Source organism: Ammospiza caudacuta, chromosome 5 (assembly GCF_027887145.1).
Source record: "Ammospiza caudacuta isolate bAmmCau1 chromosome 5, bAmmCau1.pri, whole genome shotgun sequence".
Taxonomy (NCBI): Eukaryota; Metazoa; Chordata; class Aves; order Passeriformes; family Passerellidae; genus Ammospiza; species Ammospiza caudacuta.
Window position 1 is genome coordinate 70,337,449 of NC_080597.1, and position 15,710 is coordinate 70,353,158.

General features: G+C 42.1%; 1 protein-coding gene across 6 annotated transcripts in view; it reads left to right on the forward strand.

The window, feature by feature from the left end:
- The window catches only part of GRM3 (glutamate metabotropic receptor 3), a 104,878-nt gene that overhangs the window by 50,784 nt on the left and 38,384 nt on the right, over nucleotides 1–15,710 (forward strand). For 3 of the 6 annotated variants that reach the window (XM_058804604.1, XM_058804603.1, XM_058804605.1), the window contains 2 exons: nucleotides 1,827–1,938; nucleotides 7,379–7,982. In XM_058804604.1, the coding sequence (XP_058660587.1) occupies nucleotides 7,485–7,982 (498 nt within the window). In that variant the 5' untranslated portion in view covers nucleotides 1,827–1,938; nucleotides 7,379–7,484. Of the gene's footprint in view, nucleotides 1–1,826; nucleotides 1,939–3,823; nucleotides 3,874–7,378; nucleotides 7,983–15,710 lie in introns of those variants that run through there. The other 3 variants (XM_058804606.1, XM_058804607.1, XM_058804608.1) reach the window with 2 other exon arrangements.

Sequence of the window (15,710 nt, forward strand, 5' to 3'; positions counted from 1 at the left end):
GCCTCAACAAAAACAATATTAGCAAAGGACTCTCTGCCCTCCACATATGCAGAGGCTCAGCCATATTTTCTGTACTGCCAAAATATGAGGAAAACCTCTTGGCACAATAGCACGAGTTAAATCTGGCAGCTCACTCTGGTGTGAGCCCAGAATGCCCAGGCAGAGCTCCTCAGCTGGAACACAGGTTCAGGGGAGGTGCAGCCTCAAGGAAAACCCTGCAGAGAGCTGAGAAGTGTTTAGGGGCACAAAGCAGCAACGATCTGTGTGGGCAGAAAAAAATAGATGGTAAAGAATCAATTAAGAGGGAAAGGTTAAATACGTGTCTAAAGAGTAAATGCACAGATACTCCTTGGGGGGCCGTACTTTGGATGGTGTTAACTTCACTTAGTTAAGCCTCACTTGCATTAAGCACAAGTGTTAAAGCTTCTCTTAGCTAAATATTTCATCCCCAGCACATGACACTGGAAACATCATGGTTTACTCTGGACAAGATTGCTCCTCACTTGTGCCATCACCTCTCTCACCCAGCATTTGACATTGCTGACCTTCACCTGGTGCTGGTGCTCCCCCACACCACCTAGGAGGAGTAATTGCAGTGACATCCACAGGTCACAGAAGCCAGCTGCTCCTTTGTCCCCAAAGGCTTTATACTCCCATTTTTTCCATTTCCATGCCTTTCTGGGATCACAGGTGAAGGCTGAGACTACAGCCAGCTAACACACAATCAATAAGCACACAGCCCTTGCCTGCTCATTGCAGTCACTGCTGGTGGGCTCTCAGCTGTCACCAGAGCCTGGGAGAAATGAGCAGATGGACAAAAAGCAGTAGGATTCAGCTGATTCCAAAGGAGACAGAAGGGAAGATGGTGGGACTTTCAAAGGTCTAACCCTGCATTACATCAAGATCATTACACCACAAATTGTCCAGATGGCACAGAGCCTCGGGCTCACGGCTGGACTCCTCAGTGCACTTGAATGTACTCATTGTCAGAGCAGGGAGAAACTCCAGTGATTTAGGAGCCTGCATGGCCTGACCCAGAGCTCTGCCTCTGGTGGTCTGCTCATTGCAACTCCCTCTCCTGAGACCAAACTCACTCTGGAAGAGCTCAGACAGTGCCAAATGCTCTCATGTATTTTAACAAATAACAAAGATTCATTTTTCCACACCATATTAATATCTGGCTATCTTCAGGGGCTCCTTGTTCCTCACCAGGCTGAATTAATACCTCTAGTTCTAATCTATAGAGTTATTTAATATCTGGAAACTTAAAGAGTAACACATCAAAGACATCTGTTTTCCCGTGTGATTAATATTTTAAATCCTTTTTTCTGAAACAGCATATCATAGATCTCTGAGGAGAGGGCTGGGCATCTGCTCTGTGTTGACATTGTAAAAAACATAAAGCATCAGATGTTGATGCTAACACAGTGCAAATAGTAACACAGTGTTCTGAATTTTTCTTCTTGTTCTAAAGAAACAGAATATAAGTTTTTATTTTAAGACTGGTGATTTACTCCTACTCTGATGTATTTTCTCTTGCTTTATATGTCTTTATACTGAAATTTTCCCTAAATTTTTAGGGCTTTTCGAACTCTTTTACAATATACTAGATATGGCATGAACTTATATGGTTTGTAGCCTCATGCTGCTGCTGGTGCTAATTGCAATAATTTATATTTTTCACGTACAGGTTTTCAAGATTAAATGAAATTCACAAAAGTACCTAATTGGAAAGCCATTTTTGTCATATTTTACAAGGCAAGAAAAAAAAATCTGAAATGTAACAGTCAACAATTGAAATTTAAAGCACTTTTATTAATTTTCAGCAAATTTATATGCCAGTTCCTGATTAAGATTTCATGAAGGAGATTCTCAATTTCCATAGAAGAAATTTCCTTGTTTTCTCCACCTCATCACGTGTTCTGCAACTTTTCCAAGGTTTGTTTGTTTCTTTGCTTTCTTTTATGTCCTGATTGAAGCTACCAGATTTCAGCCAGCCAGAATCAGGGTGTGAGCAATTTGTGTGCTTGGCACAGGTCTGTCACTGTAAGCTTTGGGTCACTTTACAAATATTTCTCTTCCAGAAGTGACAACATCTCTAATTATAATTGGCAAGGAGACCCAAGCTTGTCTGTCACTTTCTTCTGATTAAATAAGACATTATGTTTCAGTGCAGTTCTCATCAGGCATTAAGGTCAAGCTCTGCCAGGGCACATATAAATGTGATAAATGTGTTGGATGATCTGTGTTACTGTGCAAGTTATCCATGATCTCTGAGAGAAAGGAATCTTGGCATTCAGCTTCTTGTGTGACTCTTGAAAGACACACTGGAATTTTGAGCTGAAATTTGAATTGTTTTAAAAATTTCCCTCCCTAAGATAAAATTTGTAGGGCACAGCAAGGGCTCAGGGAAAGATACTTCACTGATGGGTGACCTTGGAGAAAGATCTATTGATGAAACTATTAGCTTCAATATTTGTAAAATGCCACGAGAGCGCAGGTGTGGTGGGAACCTCCTCTGTGACCTTGCACTGGGCATGGTTCTCCTCCAAAGAAAGTTTACAAAGGACAGCAGGTGATACCGAGGCGGCATATGGCTCCAGGCCCCACAATAACACATTATGGCTCTGAATAATGCAGCATAATTCCTCAACTGCCAAGGGGGAGCCACCCACAATAAAGCTAAACATAATCTTTCCAGCACCCACGTCAGCTCCTGTTGCATCCTTTGTCGGGAAGCTGCATAAACAGATGAGCCCTGCAAAACACTGTGAGGGGGAGCAAATGTGGGGAAATTTAGCATAGAGCACATGGTAGGGAGGAGAGGAAACCTCTCCAGAGTTTTAGCCCTGTCATGTAGATTGCTTGTGACCGTGTTTACAGGGATCTCACAGGTTAAGGGAAGAGACAAGGATTTGACTCCATGTTTCAGAAGGCTTGATTTATTTTTTTATGATATATATTATGATAAAACTATACTAAAAGAATAGAAGACAGGATTTCCTCAGAAGGCCAGCTAAGAATAGAATAAGAAGGAATGATAACAAAGGTTTGTGGCTTGGACTCTCTGTCCAAGCCAGCTGACTGTGATTGGCCATTAATTAGGAACATCCATATGAGACCAATCACAGATGCACCTGTTGCATTCCACAGCAGCAGATAATCATTGTTTACATTTTGCTCCTGAGGCCTCTCAGCTTCTCAGGAGGAAAAATCCTAAAGAAAGGATTTTTCATAAAAGATGTCTGCGACAATTGCCCTTTTCATTAGTTAATGGTGTTAAAAAATAGCTAGGCAATCTGAAGTGCCTCAGCTCTGTAAGGCTTCCCATTCCATCCTCATAAATGGCAGATTGGAAAATGCATGGCTGCTGGGTGCTGGATTGCCAGTACCAGGCATTGCTGCTGGTATGATGGAAGGCAGGGACAAAATTGCCACTGATGGATGAGCAATAATATTTGATTTATAAGTCATCTGGCTAAATGAAAAATTCAACTGCAATTCACTTTGAAGTTTGACACCTACAAGACAAATAGGCTGAAAATGCTTAGTCTGATAAGAATTTATCTCTGAACCAACAGCACAGGTGGACCTGCTCTGTGAGCTGCACACAGAAGGCCTGCAAAGGACCAGAGCTGACATGTGAATATAGCCCTGGAAGGCAGATTTAGTTTTGGAGATGATATCAGTGGGATACCGAACACAGAAATCCCAGACCCCAAACTTCTTTCTCAGTTTAGTTGCTTTCACAGAAAGAAGAATGTACTCATTCTAGTAAATAAGCAAATTTACACCAAGAAATAGTAAATTTTTGCAATCAACTTTTCACACACAGAGAAGTAATCCACAAAAGCTGATGATTCAGACCTAGAGGTAAGTGGATTTCCAGTGAGGGCAGCACAGCCGCTATTGTACACAAGTGAGTTGCTTTCAGTAAGGGATGTGCTGAGTGTCCCCCAAGGGCAGATGCAGCTTCCCCCTGTGGGATTCTTGTGGTGCAAAGAGAAGGGGGTCTGGAGTGCCAAATGAGGATGTTTCACAAGCTGAGTCCTTCTGGCTAAAGTTCAGATAGAGCAATGCTGGCAGAAACCCTCTGATGCAGATATGGAAACTTTTCTCCTTCAGCCTGTTTATTTTCCATGTTGATGTTTACATTGCTTCTACACCCAGACTCTACTTCTATTTCCACCAGAGATCCAAAGGCTATAGGGCAGGAATGCAGTGCTAACAGAATACCTAGAACAATACAACCCTGCCTGTAGCTGACATTAAAACTTTAAATATAAACAAAAAATTAAAGAATTTTCACTTGATCAGCAAGCACTTCTTTTTGAAATATGCTTTTAGTAGAAGACAGCTCTGCAAAAGCCAATAGGACTGATAAATGTACTGAAATTACTTCAGTGGTATCTTCATCATGTTTAAGAGGAGGAATATGGGCAGTATCAGCCTGCAATAGGTATGAAATGTTTGTATATATAGTCCTGAGTTACACAAGCTGCAGAGAAAGCATGTGGGAGGTGCACACCAGAGAGAACAGGAGAGGAACTGAGCTGCAAGCCCATCGCTGTGATCTGCTTTAAAATAGTCTCCTACCCACCATGATGTCTGTTCAGAGTCTCCACAGTGACCACCCAAATCTGCCTCACAGCTTCCTCCAGAAATCCCACCCATGAGAAACCCTGCAGGCACCCATCCCTCACAACCCAAATGGGAAACCTGCCCTGACAAATCAGCTTTTGCATGAACACCTTCACTCTGAACCTCTACTCAGCATCCTTGGTGCCCAGCAGGACACTCAATGCCACTACATGGACAGCAGTGCTGCCAAGTCTGATGAAAGAGAGAAGGACACTTTATACCACAAGCTGTGTTTTTATTTGCTGTCTCCCATTTATAAAGAGAGAATTTGAACACATAAAATACAATGTTTTTCCTGGGAACCAAGACTCTGCATCCATGGGGTCACCCTGTAATCTCAAAGCCCCCATGACAAACTCAGAACCCAAAGGCCCTGGGGAGGGTAAGACAATCAGTGCAGGTGGGTGGCCCCCACCCATGGACACCCCTTACCAAGCTGTGTATCCCCAGATAGAGCAGGACTGTGGGGATCAGTCACCTGTGTTCTCCAACCTGAATGGGGCTCCCACCTCCTCCTTTCACGTCCCTGGACACCTTCAGACCTTGCCAACATGAAGTGGCAAGGAAGAATCAGAGAAATGGTCATTCCCAATCCTCACCTAGTCAGATAGCCCTTGGGTTCTGCAGGGACTGATCCCATCACTGATCCCAGTTTCCCTCAGCAGTACCATTGTAACAAGCATAAATGACAGAACACAGAAATCCTTTGCATTCTTTGCTGAGGAAATCAGTTGTCCAAGTGCAATGTTGAAATAATTTTCAGTACGTTTCTATCCTTTTTTGCTGATGTATCAGAGACTCACACATTCCTGAGACATGGAGGAGATGCAAGTGAAAGGTGATTACATTTATGGAAATCAGCACTTTTGAAGGACTCAAGGGAATGAGAGCATCCTCCCTGCTTTAGCTCTAGATCTGTCCCAGGGTAGTTTCAGAAAACCTTCTAGAGGGCCCCATTTAAAAGCCTTTTCTTGGGGAAATTCAGTTGTTCCTGGTTGTGTTGAAGAGCTGTTGAAAGCAGATTGGGTTAATATGACCTTATAAAAGACTCACATAAATGCCAGAGGGAGCAGTAGGAGACAAGGGAGGTTTATTGCTAAGGTATCAGAGGAGCACTGGGAAAGATCAAAGTTTGGTTCTTGGCTGTGCTGATGACTTTAGGTAAATCACTCAAGAACAGCCTTGGAAGAACTTGGTTAGGAAGTTTTTCAGACTCAGTGACTCAGTGGGAACCTGGGGGTTCAGGGCACAGTTGACCTTTCCAAGTTTTGATAGTGACTGTGAGTGCTGAGCAGATCAAAATCTGAATTTAGAATCTTCCGAGAATCTCAATTCATTTCTCTGTGTCTCTTTCTCCCAAGTGTGAAACAGGGAAAACAAATATTTTGCCACTGTTATAAAGCTGCATGTATGAATGTTTGCTGAGATACAGTGGCAACAGACGCCACAGAGGTAAAAAAAAATGATATTGCATTAAAAAAATTCCCAAGTCCTGTTTTTATCTAAACAGTGGATTAGCCATGAAAACAATGGAATTGAATTATTAACCACACAACTATTTATGTGAAAAATGTCACATTTTTGTCTGATAATGACTTCCAATGGGGTAGTATCACCATTTTATATGCTCTCTTTACAATTCAATAATGTTTGGTAAATTAGAGTACTAAGTCTGATACAGAAAGTACTGCTGAACACAGTCAACATCATTTCTTCTGTTAAAAATTACCAGAAAATACATTTTCTGGACCTGTTTAATAATCCACATGTGATAAACAAACTAACTTACTTAAAGATCATTTAGGGATGAGGAAGCCTTTTTTCCATTGACATTTCTGAATGGAAAATTCTGCTGAGACAGTCTGCAGCTCAGACTGTTCAGATAGCAGAGGGAGACCTTTAACAGTGCATCTGACCCATTATTGATTTATGAGAGAACAATGTTGGAATAAATATGAACAAAAAATTATCCTTTCACTCAATTTGGTACAGCAATGTTGAAATTGTCCTAGGATAAACAACTGCCTTGCAATAAGCATGTTCATTCATTATTCAGTGTTAAATCTTAATTGTTGCTGATTTCAATTTCTTTGTGCTAAGTGTTTCTAAATTATAGATAACCCTGCAACTCTAATAGTATATACTCTGTTATAAAAAAGGTAAGTACAGAAATAAATTATTAAAGTGTTCTGCTTAACTATTGCCACACAATTCATCTCAGAATTGAGAATTCAAGGCAGCCACTTTGATAAATTTGAAGAGATATTGACAAGGAATCCATGGCCAGGTCATGCATCTGTGCTGCATAAACAGATTTTGCATGTGCATATTTATTTACAAAATTGTAACATTGCAATCTTCACTCTCAGGTTTGATTTTTCTCCTTTTCAGGTCATTGGCAAACTGTCCTGACCTTAGTGAGAGTAAAATCATATCCTAAGCACACACATCACTGCTGTGTTCTCCCTTTGATCTGAGCCCTGAGCTGCAATTAACATTAAAGAGAGAAAGTCCAGCCGCAAGCATTTTCCTGCCCTGAGCAAGCATCAAACACGAGACTCCTTCTTGTCATGTCTCTCATTCTCCTCTTTCATGTCTCTCTTACTTATTTATGTATTTACCTTAATTTGCTTGGAAGAGTTTTGTTTGCCTCAGGGAGGGGTGGCTGTATGATTAAGGCATCTCACATCCCTGTGTCTCCTTTTGCCTTTTCTAATTCTTTACATTTCTTCTTTAGAGGTCCAGTGGAAAAACCTGTTGGCTTGTTCTTCACTGGCTTGTGGGACAGCACTTCATATCTGGCAATGGATCAGAAGGACTGAAGAGTGTTTTTGCTCCCACCAATGTTTCTTAGAGCTGCTAAAACAGGACCAATGAAGATGTTCACCAGACTCCAAGTCCTTGCGCTAGCTTTATTTTCCAAAGGAGTTTTCCTTTCCCTAAGTGACCACAGCTTTGTCAGAAAGGAAATTAAGATAGAAGGAGACCTGGTCTTGGGAGGCTTATTCCCAATCAAGGAGAAAGGCACTGGGATAGAAGAATGTGGGAGAATCAATGAAGACCGAGGCATCCAGCGCTTGGAGGCCATGCTGTTTGCAATTGATGAAATCAACAAAGACAACTACTTGCTGCCGGGAATTAAACTTGGAGTTCACATCTTGGACACGTGTTCCAGGGATACATATGCCTTAGAACAGTCTTTGGAGTTTGTCAGGGCATCTTTGACTAAAGTGGATGAAACTGAGTACATGTGCCCTGACGGCTCCTATGCCATCCAGGAGAATTTGCCGCTGCTCATTGCAGGAGTCATTGGTGGTTCCTACAGCAGCGTCTCCATACAGGTGAGTCACAGCAGCCCCACCAGGTGAGAACTGTTAATCTGCAGTTCCAGTGAGAGAACCACTGGTTATGTAAGTTTGCCAGTAAAGCAAGTCTTAGCTTGATCACTTTACCCTAGGCGTCAATCTAGCATATGATTTTTACTGAATTTACATTAGTTCGATTCACTCTTTAAAATACTTATTGTATTTCAAACCTCCAGCAGCTGTCCACTTCTTCTTGTTATGGTGTACCCTGAAGGCATCTGAAGTTTACAAACTTTATTTCAAACTTTGCATTTCATGACACTTTCTACAGCTTAAAATGCAGATATATGTTCACATCAATCATAAATGATACCACCTACATGTCTGAACATGTGTTCCTGCCATGCTGCATGTTCATAACATTCGTCATTTTAACAACAGAAATTTAAAATTAAAAAATAAATCCTTGTCTTCTAGTCACTAGTAGGGTTTCCCAAGGCTAAGTGTTGGGGCTAGACCTGTTTAATATCTTTATCAATGGCCTGGGTGAGGAGATCAAGTGTCCCCTCAGTCAGTTTGCAGATGAACTCAGCTGGGCAGGAGTGCTGATCTCCTGGAGAGTAGGAAGATTCTGCAGACTGAACCAATGGACTGAGGTCAGTGGTATGACGTTCAACAAGGCCAAGTACAGGTCCTGCACTTGGGTCACAACAACTCCCTGCAGGACAACAGGCTGGGGGAAGAGTGGCTGGGAATTGTCCCAGCAGGAAAGGACCTGGGGGTGCTGGCTGACAGTGGCTGAATGTGAGCCAGGTGTGCCCAGGTGGCCAAGAAACCAATGGAATCCTGCCTTGTATCAATAGTGGTGTGTCCAGCAGGACCAGGGCAGGGACCTCTGTTCTGGGGACTGGTGAGGCCACACCTCACATCCTGTGTCCAGTTCTGGGCCACTCACTGCAACATTGAGGTGCTGGAGCACGTCCAGAGAAAGGCAACAGAGATAGTGAAGGGTCTACAGGAAAGATGGTGAAGAGTCTCCTCCTGAAGGAGCTGGGGGTGTTTAGCCTGGAGAAGAGGAGGCTCAGAAGGGACCTTATAGCTACAAACACCTGAAAGGAAGTTAGCCAGATGAAGGGGGCCCTCTTCTCCCCAGCAACCCATGACAGGTTGAGAGAAAATGGCCTCAAGCTGTGCTAAGTGAGGTTCAAGTTGGACATCAGGAGAATTTCTTCACAGAAAGGCTTGTTAAGCATTGGAACAGATTCCCCAGGGAGGGAGGTGGTGGAGTCACCATCCCTGGATATTTTAAGGAAATTACTGGATGTGGCACTCAGTGCCAAGGTCTGGCTGACATGGTGGTGATCAATCAAAGGTTGGACTCTGGGATCTTGGAGATATTTTCCAACCTAAATGATTCTGTGATTCTGTTCTCACATTATTTTGGGTCAAATAAAACAAGCCAGTTCACACGACTCATAATCACAATGGGTGCTGTCTGAAGCCCAGACTGATGCAGACTAAGACCCTGCATCTGGTATTTCTTCATGGTCAGCTGCAGGTTTCCAAAGGCACCAAGTCTTGACAGTGCAGGATGTTTCTTCAGACTCAGTGTGGGACATTTTTCCAGACTGAGCACAAGCCTTAATGGCTGCACCAGTGTCAACAGCAGTAAGAGTTCTTGTGTACTGCAGACTATCCCAGCAGTGACAGAAAGCCCACAGAACTTCATTTGCCTGTTTCATAAATAGGGCAAGAGTTCATCCAATGTTCATTTCAATCAGAATTACTCTGGGGAGCTGGTTGCTGCTCTTGTGAAGGCATAAAATCCCATCAGTTGGGAGCATGGTCAGATCCCATAGGACATGCACGAGCACAGAAGAATTTAAAGAAATTGTGTTTTATTTCCTTTTGTATTCCAGTGTGTAACCCATCTTTGTATTCATAGTAGGGAATATAAGGGCAAATCCTTACCCATACAGCAGGAGAACAGTTTCTGCAGGGCAGAACCTCAGCCGTCTCTTGTAGTAGAAGTGGTTTTGTCCCTCTGTGGACCAGCTAGCAGAGCAGGAGTGTATCCTTCACCAGTTATGTGGGTCTGATCACTTGGAGCACAAAGAACAAGTAAGTTTCAGGCTGGAAAAGAGATATCTGAAGGGGGGAAATGGTAGCTGCAGAACCTTGGGCAGCGCAAACTGTTAAGGAAATCATTTTTCATTGTCTCTTCCAATCACACAAAGAATGCATCAAATGAAACCAGCAAATGGTAGGTTGTTGTGGACACTAAAAGCTGAATGAGTTCCAGAAGTGACTAGAAACAAAAAGAAGAAATTCTATTAGATACTTCCTATGGTTCAGCAGTTCCCAGAGCTACAACTTTCTGAAGGCGGGCAAAATATTTTGAAGCATCATATGACTGCCCTATCCCACTGGTGAGGGAGTGGGAGTTTTTTTGCTGTACCTTTGGTTTGTGGTCAGTGTGTTCCTCAGTCTACTCTAAGTTCAAGTGTGTCCAAAGGACATGAAGATATAAGGTAGCCTAATAGACATATCTATAAAAGTAGTTACAGCCGAGAAGGTTGTGCAGGTATTTCATTCCCTCCCAGAAACCCAGAGGGAGTCAGATCACATTTCTAAAGTACTCAGTGGCCTCTTGCACAAGATCTGTCAGCCTGTCCCTTTGAAGCCCATTTCTGGTGATCACTGAGACTAAATCCATATCTGAGGCAGTAGATTGGATGCAGCACAAATCAAATATACATTATTTATATATGTATATAAATGTGTGTATATAGATGAGTGTATATAGATGTTTCATATTCCAAAATCTTATTTTTGGAGCAGCTGTCCAATGGAATTGGAAGTCCTGATTAGAGATTTTCTCAATCAGTACATGTAAAAAATGGTAATATAGGTCTATGGAAATCTGTAGGTCATCCAATTTTTAAAACCTAAGGAGGATGATGGAACAATACTTATAGCTAATATTACTCTATGATCTTCCCTAGACTTATCAAAAGTTTTTAAAAGTGAGATCTTTCTTAACACAGTTCTTCAGAAAAACAAATAGTTTCACAAATCATTCAACTTGTCATCAAACATCTTCCATTTTTCTTCTAGAAAAAAGTGTTCAGATGTTTATTCTCTCTTTACATGGATTGTGTTGGCCTTCCTTCAGTCTCTCTTTTCTAGCTTTCCTCTAGATTTCACACCACCTATAAAAAAGATGTAATTAAACCTAGAAAAGACAATTAAGCTATTCACTCCTGTTGCCCATCCTGCTAAGATAGTCAGTCACAAGTTCTCTTCCAAAAGAAAATCCCTGTCAAGAATAATAGACATTGCAGACTCAAGCCTGAAATTGTAAGGACTTTCAAGCATTAAAGGCAAGCATTTTGGTGCCATACCAATTTCAGAGCCAGTCACCTGGACAGAGTAGCTCCAGTAACAACTGGAATCACACCACTGCTGAAAGTCAAAATATTTCACCAGGGGTGTGTGTGCAAGGCTCAGCACCCCTTTCCCTGAGTGTTCAAGCAGCATCCAGGGTGCTGGATGCTTCCAGATGTAGCCCTGGCAAACATTTTTCTTTTGCTGAGAGCTGTAAACACCATAAAGTCCACAGTGCAGTTTCTTAGCCTTAAAATAAAACATGCTGAGTTCTTCAGACAAAAATTATTCCTGGCTTTTTTCTCCCCCTCCTGTGAATTTGTCTTTATATTTCAATATTTTTTCTTCCCCTCCCTTTGCCCTCCCTCTCCTGCTTTTTTTCTGGACAGCTGTCTGCCAAATCACTTCATGATGCTCCTGCTGTCAGATTTGTACTTCTTTCATTACCCTTCCACTAAGGAATAAAAGATTTTGCTGGTAAATCAGCAATGAACACCTTCCCCACTGAGTCAGTATGTGAGATAGGCACTTTTTGCAGAGACTAAAAACAACAAGAGAATGCAGAATGCTTAATTATTTTCTGGTCAGACTAGGCTATTATCGTTAATGATGATCTGGATAATTAGTTTTTAGATGTTGTGTTTAAATTAGCAGTGAGCCCAATCTGCACAGCATTTGATGCTTCAAAACTCAAGCCAGGATTCTCAGTCAATGGAAAAGCTCATGTTTTAAAAAAATTAAAAATCTGTTTTCATGAAATAAAATTCTGACTTGAGTTGAATCTAGCATCAGGAAACGAAGAATTACAAATCTGGGGAGGTTTTTTTTGGGCTTGTGGCTTTTCATCTGAGCCAGGTTATCCACTCTTTCTTAGTTGACAACAGAAATTTCAAACATATTTTCCTTGGAGAGATTGACACAGTAAAGATAATAAGAAACAGAGGCAGTATTCATTTGCAGAGGAGCACCTGCATAGCCAATCCCAATTCCATACTTGAGATACTTAGGTCTGCTCTTTTCAGGAATATGCATGTGGGTGCAAGAACACCTTTATTCAAGTGCTGGGTTCGTTCTTCCTTGTTTCTGAAAACTGGATTTTTCTTCTGAAAATGAAGACTAGGGTCCATTCCCTGCAGTCAGCTCTTAAAAAAAATTAAATCATTCCTTTAGGTGGGCTGGATTTTTAATGTCTATGTATATTATATTGACATGATGTAAAGATTTTATCCTGGCTGTCACCTGGCTGTCAACACACAATACCTCCAGATCACAACCACAAAAGTTATTTCCAATTTAGAGCCTCATCCAGAAAAAATGGCAGAACAGAAACCAGTGCCCTGCTGTCTTCTCTTCAGTTCCTTGCTGTGTCTCAAGTAAACTGTAACAAAACCACTGCAGCAGGTTTAACGGTGCATTACTGCTATCAGAAAAGCTAAAGCCACTCCTGAGTGACCATCTGGCATGAAATTCAAAATATGTACTCATTTACTGGCAATCTTTTCCTGGCTGTCATTTCTCCTTAGCCACAAAAGTCTGCCAGGGGCTCATGGAGCCTGAAAGCTAATCACCTCCATTTCCTTCCTCCAAGAATAAACCGTCTTTCAACCAGAGTCTTAACAATAGCTGCTGACTTCCATCACCACTGAAAATAGTGTAAAATCCTTAAATGAACCAAAAAGTAAACAAAACGTAGCATACAGGGCTCTGTCCCACTGTGCATGGACCCCACAGGGATGTGGGCAGGAGACATGGGCAGGGGGTTTCAGAGGTTTGCCAAGCCACACAACCCATTTGTGCTGTGGACTGACAGCCTCTGGTGATTTTGTGCTTGTGAAAGTGAACCAGATTCTTACTAAAAAATCCATTCTCTGAACTGGGCCACCTACCACCAGCATGTAAGCCACACATGCACTTGCCAGCTTCCATGTGTCTCCTTTAAACTCTCCCCTCTTTTATCTCTGTTCTTCCCCTCTTTCCACCACCCCTCAGCCAGATTCTTGCTGTTTGTTCCTCTCTTTGTTTCTATTCCACATTCAGAACCTGAACAGCCACTAGGCTGAGGTTTTCAAATGCCCAAAGAACACTGAGCATTTCATTCCTAGAGATTTCAAAGGAATGTGGGTACCTCCCTCTGGCTTCTCTGAAAATCCCACTGTAACTGATTACTTTGCAATCATTTTGATTTCGTTTTGGGCTATAATTTTTATTTCCTAAGTGTGTGCATTTTGTCCTTTTGCTAAGGGGAAATTGTAAGACTTTACAGGGGTGGATAAGTAACCACTGAGATCACAGGTAAGAAGGAAGGAGCTCTACCATACAATGAGAGAGTCGTGGAATTGTTGAGGTTGGAAAAGACCTCTAAGATCAGTGAGTGGAACCTTTAACCCAGCACTGCCAAGCCCACCATTAAACCATGTTCCCAAGTGCCACATCTATGTTTTGTGAATACTTTCAGAGCTGGTGAATCCATCACATCCTTGGGCAGCCTGTTCCAATGCCTGACCACCAATTCTGTGAAGAAATTTTTCTTAGTATCTAATCTAAACTCCCCTTGCTCAACTTGAGACCCTTTCCCTTTGTCTTATCACTTGTTAGGGGAGAGGAGACCAACCCTCACCTACTGCAATCTCCTTTCAGGGAGTTGTAGAGAGCCATAAACTGCTCCAAGTGGGAAAGGATGTCACTACAAGAGAAAGTGGTCAAGAATAAGAACTAGCTAGGGTCACCTAGACATCACCTATACTTATTCTACCCCTTCTGACTAGGATTTACTCATCAGTTAACAAGTCTCAAATTACCATATTTATCATTGATAACTCTTTTAGTTCCAGACGCAATTCCATGTTCCTTTAGAACCAACAGCCCCAGTTTTAGTACCTTTTCTGATCCTGTGTAAACGGGACATGAGTCACAGGCAGGTTTATGAAGTCTCAGAGAAGAGTTGCACTCTCAGGCAAAGCAAGATCTTCTGCACAAGTCTCTTTTCAGCTGCAGGTTTGGTGCTCAGTTTACCTCACTGCAACAGTAATGCTGTGTGGAGGCAGAGTGCATATGTGACAGCTCACTGTGCCTTCCCCTGCAGGAAAAAAGATTTCCAAACAATTCCTTCAAAGCACAACGTTTCTCTGCAGGACCTCCATGGTTTGCTTTTTATTGCACAGGACAGACACAAATATGAAAAGAAATTCTCAAGTCCTATGCTGAAATCCTAGCTGTTATTCTGACAGTATTCCTTATTTCTGATGTTCATTTTGCAGATGAAGTTATTTCACAGTTCAAACACTGCTTCTCTCTGTGTGGCAGCTACTGAGTCCACTGCAAACACTTAGCTATATTTTTCCCAGCTTCATTGCTCCTCATTTTCAGAAGAGCAAGACTTCACCCTTCACCCCTCTTCCCACTAACAAAAAATGCCAGACATTTTTTATTCGTTTGATAGTGAATTATCTTTTCCTCAGTTATCTTTTGGAAGCTATTTTGTTAAGGAACAATACCTACAAAGTAGGAAACAGGTCTCTTAATACCAAAGAGTGTAAAAGCTGATGGAAATCACTTCAGTCCTGCAATGCACCATAAGATTCCACGGGAGAAAAAGCCGGGCTGGGATTCCTAAATAACCTCACTGCATCTGGTTGAGTTCCTTACAAGTGACCTTTGGTGATTTAAAGAACTGGGATATTGGCATTCTCAGTGACTTTCTGGGGTCAGTGCTTGCAGTTCTGCTGAAGCCAAATTGGTGCTTTTTGCTGCAGGTCATGACACAGCCCCTGTGCAGCCACTGCCTTCATTAGTGCTTATTATGATATCCCAGAGATGGCACCCTTAGTTTAAAAATGGGTTAGGGAGAGGTGATGTTGCAGGCTGACAAAGATTTTTCAGTTCTGAAAGCAGTGAGGCCCTTAGGGTCCTCATTTCCCTTTGAAAGCAAATTAGCTTGGAGTAAATTTTTTCTTGGGTCCAAGATGAGCAGCTGCATCTGCATCACTGAACTCTCCTCCTCCTAAATACTCCCAAATTATGTGAGGATGCCAGAAGTGTCCAGACTGAGTCACTCAGGGACACACTGTCCCCAGGTAGGAGCCTACTAAATCCCAAGAGAAGGGGGAAAAATTATGGTGGAGCCCAGCTTTTCAGTATTGCTCATGTTTATTGCCAGAGATGCAGTCTGGCAGCTCACAGCCTGCTGGGCTGTATCTGCAGAACATGGCCAGTACATAGATGGAAATAAGTATTTCTGTTTATTCTATTCTCTTTGGACCACATCTAGAGTGTTACCTCTAACTTTCAGTCCCTTGGTAAAAGAATGATTCAATAAATACAAATATAATAATGGGGAGGATAATCAGGAGCACAAACCCTACAGAAAGAAATTGAGGG